The 9,487-nt window shown below is 44.7% G+C and overlaps 1 protein-coding gene across 3 annotated transcripts in view; it reads left to right on the top strand.

Moving 5' to 3' along the window:
- Positions 1-4,158: 4,158 nt before the first annotated feature.
- Positions 4,159-9,487, top strand: part of TFAP2D (transcription factor AP-2 delta) — a 46,041-nt gene continuing 40,712 nt past the window's right edge. Inside the window, exons 1-3 of one of the 3 annotated variants that reach the window (XM_061372248.1) lie at positions 4,159-4,243; positions 5,184-5,681; positions 9,313-9,373. In XM_061372248.1, coding sequence (XP_061228232.1) covers positions 4,205-4,243; positions 5,184-5,681; positions 9,313-9,373 — 598 coding nt within the window. In that variant the 5' untranslated portion in view covers positions 4,159-4,204. Of the gene's footprint in view, positions 4,244-4,647; positions 5,682-9,312; positions 9,374-9,487 lie in introns of those variants that run through there. The other 2 variants (XM_061372249.1, XM_061372246.1) reach the window with 2 other exon arrangements.

The following is a 9,487-nucleotide window of genomic DNA, read 5'->3' as shown; positions in this document are numbered from 1 at the left end:
AGATGGAGAAAAATATTTGCTGGAGCGGGATGGGGAAGACAAAGGATCTACAACAACAGATCTGCAAGTAACGGACAGGACGAGGTAGTGCATGAAAGTGACCCCAGGTCAGCTGAGTGTTCCCAAAGCTCACAGCACCCAAACTTTAGGAACTGGAGAGGACCAACAGGATGGAGAAGAGTGTTAAGCAAAAAAACCTTTATTGGCTCCTGAAGGAGAACTTCTCCTTAGCTCCTTCACAGAAAAAAAAGCATTGCAAAATATGGACCCTGCTCCAAGAATGCCCTGGCACTGCTGACCCCAGCTGCCTGTGATGTCTTGAACTGTTCTTTAATCTCATTCAGACACAAGAAACTCCAGGAAAAGTTGTCAGAAGTTTCGGTCCAGTAAAGACCAAGTTTTGGTGACTCTCAGAAGAAGGCTGTTTATTAGGAAATAAACAATTATTGGGCAACTAGCAAACTTCAGGAGATAAGGCAAGAAGGAAAAATGAAAATAAAAAAAAAGTGATTTCAGGATCCTAAATGCTGGGAAACGTCTGTAAGTCAAACACCAAGTGAGAGAGCTCTGTGAGTCCAGAGAGCTGTTCTCCTGCAGCAGCCAGACACCAAGCTCAGACTGTCCCTGCGGCACTAGCCACTTTACACACTTCAGTGAACTACCACAGAAACTGAGATGCTCCCAGGGAGGGAGTTTTTTGTTTTGTTGTGTTTTTCCCCCACATCCCCATCCTTTCCAGAAGCCCAGTCAGTTTTTTCTCAGACACCTTCAATTTATAAAAAATTAAATTAATTAATTAAAAAAAAAGAGACCCCCAAAGCCCCTCTCTGTAGTTTGGGAACAGAAGCAAACTTTAAACAGGCGATTAACAACGTGGCCAGTCACAATAATACTCAACAGAAAGTCTGTCTCCTCTGACCATTAGTTCATGGCCCTGGTTGGAAAACCAGAAAGCTCCCAATTAACTTTCGTGAAAGATTTTCTTTGGCAGCAATTAATAAGCGTTTTGCAGTTTATTAATTGGGCTGGGGGCAAACGGTCTGTATGAGTTTTTTAGGGTCTGCAAGCGAAGCTAACAGATGGAACTGACCAGTAACGTGCATCTGGCAAGCCGGGTTTCTTATCAGCTTTCCTCCAAACAACCCCGTTTTGGTGGCTTTGTTGTTGTTTGAAGCTCCGAGCTGGCTGGTGCTGTGGCTGTGGGTCTGCCTGGACGGCGTGGGGAGGAAGACTGGAGGGGCAGGAGTCGGAAAGAGGGGAGAGCTCTCCCAGGAAGGGTCTCTTGCAGAGGTTTTATCCGCTGGGAGCTTGGGAAGAGGTGAGGAAGGCATCAGCCCCTCACCTTGCATGTCCACAGCAGTGGTAACGGCACCCACAGGACTCAAAAGAAGGGAGTCTGCAACCAAATCCTTTTCCAGCCTCTCCCACACTTGTAATTTTCTGGGGGAAAAAAAAAAAAAAAAAAAAATGGAGGGTGCTGGGGGAGAAGAGGTAGACTGATAAAGTGTCCCTTGGAGGTGGCCCTCGGGGGCTCCCCGTCCTGCCCTATCGTCGCGGTTGCCCCTTTCATGTGCGGAGCTGGGCTTACTTGATGTCGACGAAAACACCCCCTCCATAAAAAAACACCAAAACCAAGACCCAGACGGGACTGAAATAACACTGAGCAAATGACCGGCTGGGGGAAATCCGTCGGGCTGGGGGGATGCGGTGAGCTGGCTGTGGTGGGGGGGTGCCTTCCCCTTCGCGGACAGAGAGCCCCCCGTTCAGTCAGGAGGGGGCTCAAGGTGTGCGAACTTGGTTTTGTCATGCCTAAACCATCCTGTTCATGCTGGCGGTGCGCACTGTGCTCGCTGGCTCCAACGGGGAGCTGTGAAGAGCGGAGGCTGCCCATTTCTGTGTGTTGTGGGGTGGTGGGTTTTTTATTATTCTCTCAACTACCAAAACCTTTAGGAGTCCAAACAAAATTGGAACTTGGAAGAGTTCACAGTATCACAGTATCACAGTATGTTAGAGATTGGAAGGGACCTCAAAAGATCATCTAGTCCAATCCCCCTGCCGGAGTTCCTAGAATTTTCACAAATATGTATTGGGGAGAAATATTTTTATTTCATTGACAGAATTGTAGGAAATCCCCCCTCCCTTTCCTCTTTCCTTTCTCTTTTCCTTCCTTCCTTCCTTCCTGCGTGTCTTCCTTACTTTCTTCCTCTTCCGCTTTTTCTTCACTTTCCCCTTTTCCTTCCCTTTCCACTTCTCCTTACCCTTTCCTCCTTCCTTCCTCCTTTTCCTTTTTCTTCCTTTCTCCCTTTCTTCCTTCCTTCCTCTTTCCTTGTTTTCCTTTTCCTCCCTCCCTTCATCCTTTTTCTTCCTTTCTCCCTTTCTTCCTCTTTCCTCCTTTTTATTTTCCTTCTTTCCTCCCTCCCTTTCCTCCTTCCTTCTGCTTTTCTCCTTTTCCTTTTCCTTCTCCCTTTTCCGTTGCCCCCCTACTTCCCGCTCCCGGCAGGAAGGGCCGGGGCTCGAGGGCAGCGCAGGCGCTGGGGAGGGGCCGTTCCCCCCCTCTCTGCCCCGCTGCTCCCAAGGCGGTTCCGTTGCCTCCGTGCGCCTTTGTCCGCTCGCGAGGAAGCGGCTGAGCGGCAGCTCACGGCCGCGGCCCGGGAAGACACTGGTGAACCCTCCCAAACCCGGACCTGGGCGGGGGGAAGGGGAAGGAAACAGGGGGGAGAGCCTCCCGCCTCTTCGCCTGCGGCTCGTTATTAAGACACCTTCGCAGCTTAAACGCTTAAAAGCTACCCAAATTAAACGGCAATTAAAAGCGAGTTACACCCTCTCCTATCTCCAGGCTGCTCGGCTGGGGAAGCCAGCCATCAGCAGAACCACCCCGCCGGGAAATGCCGTCATCTGGGCTGACATCGTCCAGGGGAGCGTAGGGACCCCCCGGTCGGAGCTCCCCATCACCTCTGGGGCTGGATAGCCAAGACCAGAGGGGCAGAGGGGCTGGGGTGGGCAGGGAGGGCTTATCCCAGAGTGGGTGACACTTCGGACCTGTGTCCCCAAAGAAATAAATATAGAAATAACGTACCCCTCCAGCTTCGCACCCCAGGGCTGCGCAGCCCCCCTGCACTTCCACCACCACCACCATACATCGGCACTTGGAAATGTCGAAACAGCTACCAGTGGTCCTTGGCTCATACGTCCCCTTCCCTATTTTTCCTTCTTTTACAGATGTAATTCCATAGATCTATATGTATTTTCTGTATAATTCCATATGTCACTGCAGTGATACTTTGTGGTCTCACCCTAGGTTTATGCTTGAAAAAGCTATTTAAAGAAGCCTGTAAGATAGCATATTAGGAAGCTTTAAAAGCAGGTTGGAGTGTGGGGTGGACTTAAATTTGATGTAAATGCAAGGGTAAAAAAAAAAAAAATCAAAACCCAAAACAAACCACATCGTTTTCATTTAGAAAAAAAAAAATACAGTTAAACAGACACACATACAAATGTGCAATCTTAGATTCTGGTCAGTATTTAAAAGCAGTATAATCAACAGGAAGGAGCACTTACCTATTGAAAAGGATGGTTTAATGATATATATTAGTATATGTTAGCTTTATGTCTTCCCAATAAAATGTACACAAAATACCCCCTTCGATCAGATTAGCTCCCATATTAGCCTGGGTAAGAAAAAGAATTCTAAAGAGTGGAGGAAAAAATGTATAAAAATGTTGAAAGAACCTACAGTTCCTTATTAGGCGAAGATACAATATTTATTCCTTGTCTCCTGGGATGAAGCTCCTCTATCTATTGTCCTCCCAGTTCTCAGTGCTGATGCTTAATTTTCAAAACTTCTATATTACCAAGGGACCTACGACATCAGCCAAAGAAATACCCAGCAAGTACAAAATCTGATCCAGGGAGCAGCTTTTGTGCAGAGGGAAAATTTTGTTCCTACAGGTTTTTAAGGAGGTGCATGGAAAAGCGAGAGATCTGATCTATGCAGATACATTGCAAATTCTCTCTCTCTGTTGAGATTTTTTCTAAAAAAAAATTGGGAAAATACACGAACTTTGGATTTTTCACATTTTTTCCTTTTTTTTTTTTTTTTTTTAATTTGGAGAGGGGAATTTTATCCAGGGGGTTTGTGGGGTTTTTTCCTTTTTTTTTTTTTTCTTTCTTTTTCTTTTTTTTTTTTTTTTCGGAGAACCAAAAAATGTCAACTACCTTTCCAGGTCTCGTCCACGATGCAGAGGTATTTTGTGCGTGTGAGTGTGTGCGGATGTGTGTGTGTGTGCGCGTGTGTGTGGATGTGTGTGCGCGCGTGTGTGCATATGTGTCTGTGGATGTGCCTGTGTGGTTGTTTCCATCTTTTTTTTTTTTTTTTTAAATCCATATTGGACCGTTACATTTAATTATAATCCGGCTTCAGAGATAACTTAAAGAAGTATAGAGAGAAAATTCGTTATGACATCTGTCGCCAGAAAGGGCAACTCATTACCACGTTAAAACCGTTGCCAGAACGAAAATCAGAATAATACCCCTAATAATATAATGAAGTGGAGAGAAATCACCACCAGCTCGCCAGGAATGGGGAGTTCTCACTAAAAAAACAGGACTCTCCTTTCTCTCGAAACGCAGGAAAAAGGGGGGGGGAGAGAGAATTTTGGATCTGATTCGTTATTTTAAAAAGAAAGAAAAATAGGGGTTCAAAAAAAAAAAAAGAAGGAAAGGAAGGAAGAAAGGAACAAGCAGGCGGCAAAGATTTCTCAATGTGTAACGCTGTAACATAGGGACGGGACTTGTGTGTATTCTCGGTAGTTTCCTCTGTTTGATGACTTTTTTTGTGTGTCAGCCCCAGATATTACAGCTGTGATCAGGAGGTGGATGGATAGACGGATGGCTGGACAGATAGATAAATAGAGAGGGTTTCTTTTTTTTATTTCAGTTCCTGGATTCCTTTTGCTTGGTGGTATTAAGGGCAGGCTGGGCTATTTATGATTTTTTGAGCAGACCTTTATGGCACTAGCCCAAGGTAGGAAAGGCTCTTCTGTTGCTGGGGTTGCCGCTCGCAGGCTGAGAGGCTTCTGCAGGGGGAAAAGCTATGCAGGACAACGTGCTTGGAAGACCCGTACCAGGGGGTTTCAATGACAAACCTCCAGTTTTGGGGTCTTCTTTTCACTTCTTCCTTTCAGATACGTCATGACGGATCAAACAGTTACCGTTTGATGCAGCTTGGATGCCTGGAGTCTGTGGCCAACTCGACCGTCGCCTACTCCTCCTCATCTCCTCTCACTTACTCCACCACGGGCACCGAGTTCGCCTCCCCTTACTTCTCCACTAACCACCAGTACACCCCACTTCACCACCAGTCCTTCCACTACGAGTTCCAACACAGCCACCCGGCAGTCAACCCCGACGCTTACTCCTTGAACTCTCTCCATCACTCCCAGCAATATTACCAGCAGATCCACCATGGGGAACCCACTGATTTCATCAACCTGCACAATGCACGGGCACTCAAATCCTCTTGCTTGGACGAGCAGAGGAGAGAGCTGGGGTGCTTAGATGCTTACCGCCGCCACGACCTGTCTCTTATGAGCCATGGATCCCAATATGGGATGCATCCAGATCAAAGACTCCTGCCAGGACCAAGCCTCGGGCTTGCAGCCTCGGGAGCAGACGATTTGCAGGTAAATAGCATGCGATCTCCTTTCGAGGCACCTTCGTCTCCCCTCCCCCTGCCCTGGTCCCCCCCTCACCCTCCCCGTTTTCCTCTGCTCAGAATAGCTCACATAAAGAAGGGAAGATTCAGCCAAAACCCGACCCGAAGCCTGTCTCCTCCAGGATAGTAGCAACAAAAAATATGTGGGGGAAAGAGGCATGTTGTCTTTCTTGCCCCCCAAAAAAACACCAAAAAGAAAAAAACAACCCAAACCCAAGCAAACAAAAAATCCAAACAAAAGCCCAACCCAAACAATCCGTAAAACAAAAAACTCTCGCCTGATTTCCCTGCGTGTATCATGTCTCCGTTGTGGCTGAGACCGTGGTACTCACCCGAAGGTCTCGGAGTGCGAATGCCAGCCCTCACCAAAGTCCCACAGCAAGCAAAATCCCAACCAAACCCAACTCAACCCTAACCCAATCCATCTTCTCGCTTTTCCTAAACTTTTCCTTTCATTCCGCTGCTTAAACAGCTCGCCCCGACAGAGCAGGTAAATGTGTTAAGGAAGGGAGGGAATAGGAAAAAGATGGGGGGGGCGGGGAAGGGGGGGGGGAACAAAAGTAAAAAAGCAAGGGAAAGAAATAAATCTGTTTTCCGACGCATATACAAAGGCAAACCTTCAGCTGGACTCCGAGGTATGAGGCAGGGAAGAAACAAACGGGAGTAAACGTTCGTCAGAAATATTCAGTATGATAAAAATCCCGGGCGATTTCCGCTCTAAATGTTAATAGGGAGAGAAGTACAAGCAGATAACGCTGAATTCATCTGTCTGTGTGCCTAATCAGTCATCTATTTCCCCTAACCAGCACCTGGACCCACTAAAACAATGTAATCTATTTCTGTGTATCAAAACCTCGGCTTTATCCGCTCAGAAATCCTTTCCCCTGTACTAAAAATTCACCTCCAGTAAATTAAGCTGATTGTTTAAATGAAATTTGGTTCCGAAGTTGCAAACAAAGCCCTCCTGTACCTAACAAGCGTTTCGGGAAGTCCCGCAAATCAAAAGCAAACCTTCCTTCTCCCGACGAGCTGAGGAGCTAAAGGCTTCCCTTCCTGTCAGCAGGGAGAGGCTAGCGGGACCGTATTTACTGTACTTACTTTTCCCCAAAATCTCACTCCCGGTCTTGCAAAGCTCCCTATGTTGGTCTGTCCAAGTAGATGTAGCGGTCAAAGGCTCGGAAAAAAAAAACCACCCCGAAGTTTGTAAAACTAAGGTTTATTTTCTTAACTTAAACACACACACACACCAAAACAAACAAAAAAAAATAGGAAAAGTAAAAAATATTCATTTATATAGGAGAAAAGAAATACCCCCCTCCTTTTTTTTAAGAAGGAAAATAACCCAACAACAAAGAACGTTATCTTTTCTGTCTCTGAGGAGAAAACCCTAAATATTTAAACCTAGCTTTCTCCATTCGAATTCACTAAACCATTTTATCCTCTCTGGCCATATTTTTTTTTTTTTTTGTTTACATTTTTCACAAGGATCTCCTTATGTTACCCCCCTAAAAAAAAAAAAATAAAAAAAAATCTGCCATTCATTGCTCAGCCCAACTAAAACCTATTTACTCCTTTTTATAACCACGTCTGCTGCTGATTTTTTTGTATCTGTACAAATTTTTTTTCTTTGGCAGACACAAAGCCTTGTATTTTTCAAAAGAGGGGATTAGGAACGTTTGCAAGACAGCAGACAATGCCTAAATCCCGGGCAAAAAAGCACCATAGTTTATCCAATTTTCGACTTAGTGCCATTCAACTGGTCATTTATGCAATGTCATCCGACCAAACAACATGTTTCCCTTTAAGGAAAAAAAAAAAAAAAAAGGTTAGTTAAGCTGCTAGAGGCATATTCCTTTTTACTTTATTTAAAGAAGAAATAAATCAACAGCTTTTATTTGGAAAATACTAATTTTTCGATCACACTTTATTCGAAAGTTAAAGACTTGGGTCTTTGTACCTCATTTTTGCTCTATTTTTCCTCCTCCCTCTTTCTCCAAGCAGAAGAGGGAGTGTACTCAGGAGTCGAAAAGCCTGAGCAGTGAGAAACTGAAAGTATTAATATTGCCGTTCTGATTTAGATGATTCCGAACAAGCTTGAACTCTTGCGAATATCACCTTGTGCTTAGAGGGAAGCGTTTTGGTGGCGAACAGAAACAGGACTGTCAACAAACACTTTTAAACCCAAATTGTGGTCTACCCAGTCCCCTTAGTCTTTCTTTTTAAAACGTTCATCAGCATATGCCTCATTTCAAATGCAACAAATGTAAATATACTTTTCCCTGCACAGAATTTTAAGTGAATGTCCAATAGTTTCGAGGGCGGTTTAAGTCAGCCTAACAGATGCAAACAGTCTTGGAGCTGGAGTGGCATCTTTCAGTGCCCTAAAAAGATTTTCCATGGGCAACAAAGAAAACTGTCACACCTTTTCCCATCACAGCTTTAATTTATGCTCAGTCGCCAAGTTTTTTTCATATTGATTTCATAATCACTTTAAGGCAGAACACTTAAAATAAAAAAGAGCCTTGAAAAGGAAGGTCTTACAAGGCCAGGGCCAATATGGTGAAAGTGGGGGAGAGAGCCAGGACTGTAAAGATTGTTTTGTAAAGTGGGGTTTTTATTATGCACCGACTCTCTCCGCATTTACTTAACTCTTCACGGGCTGTTGAATAGGTTAACACCCTTAAAGGCCTCTTTCATGTCCAATACCTCGTTTGTTTGTAGAGGAAAATGCGTCTTTAACACATTTCCACTGGGCAAAGATTTAGGTTTGGTTTGTTGTGGTTTTTTAACCCCAACATAAGGAAAAACCCAAAGGAAACCCAACCCTTTCAAGTCTTTTATCGTTTCAATAAAAATATTTATTAAGGAAGGCGAAGATCCCCAGATAATCAGACTTGTAACAGGAGAATAAAGAAGTGAGATCTCTTCGGATGTGCACCAGAAGCCTCGGGCAGGTTTTTGGATGGTTCTTCACCCCACGCTCACACATGGGTGCCTCTGTGTGTATGTGAACAGATGCATATTCACCCCCACCTATGTGCGGACACACACATTGTTACAACGCCCTTACGACTCTGTGTAGCCGGCAAAGCCCAAGAGGTCTTCTGTTGTTTGTGTTCTTTGTCTACTTCTGTGCGCACTTTGTAAGTTGGTGTCTACGTGTCACGAAACATTTATATGAATTTGGCTGCATGTATATATATAAATATACAACTAAACATACAAAATACTATATAAAAGTGTATTTTTACTTTTGTGTATGGAACTGTGGAGCGGAAACACTTTTCTTGGAAGGACTTTTTTTGTCTCTCTTCCCTGCCACGGAACTGTGGCTTTAAGTCTCCATTTCAGGAAAAACTCGTGTTTAAATGTCAATGAAAGTGCTACTTATTCCACATTTCGGGGGTTAGAGGCTGGCTGCGGGATAGCAGTGGGATATCGCCGGCGCACTTGAGGTCCAGGAGGGTAACTGCAGTTTTCCACTTCACCTTAAGTATTGTTCCTGAGCGAGTCGTGTAACAAAGCAGAAGCTGTGATCTCTCGGTGGGTTTCTGATTTCTTTCTTTCCTTTCTCTCTTTTTTCTCCCTCATTACTTAAGAGCTCAGTGGAAGCCCAGTGTGGACTTGTACTGAACGGGCAAGGAGGTGTGATAAGAAGAGGTAAGAGATTACAAATACTTGCATCTATCCGGTTTTGTTAACATAACACCCTCTCTCTCCTTTCCGCACTGCTTAGCGTAGTTTGGGTTTACTACCAAAAAAGTTATTATTTAC

This window comes from Neopsephotus bourkii, unplaced genomic scaffold, assembly GCF_033783945.1.
Source record: "Neopsephotus bourkii isolate Nb327-2 ecotype Australia unplaced genomic scaffold, CSIRO-AGI_Nbou_v1 NB_1600, whole genome shotgun sequence".
Taxonomy (NCBI): Eukaryota; Metazoa; Chordata; class Aves; order Psittaciformes; family Psittacidae; genus Neopsephotus; species Neopsephotus bourkii.
The sequence above is the reverse complement of the archived record's forward strand: the minus strand, read 5'-3'. Positions and strand labels throughout refer to the sequence as shown.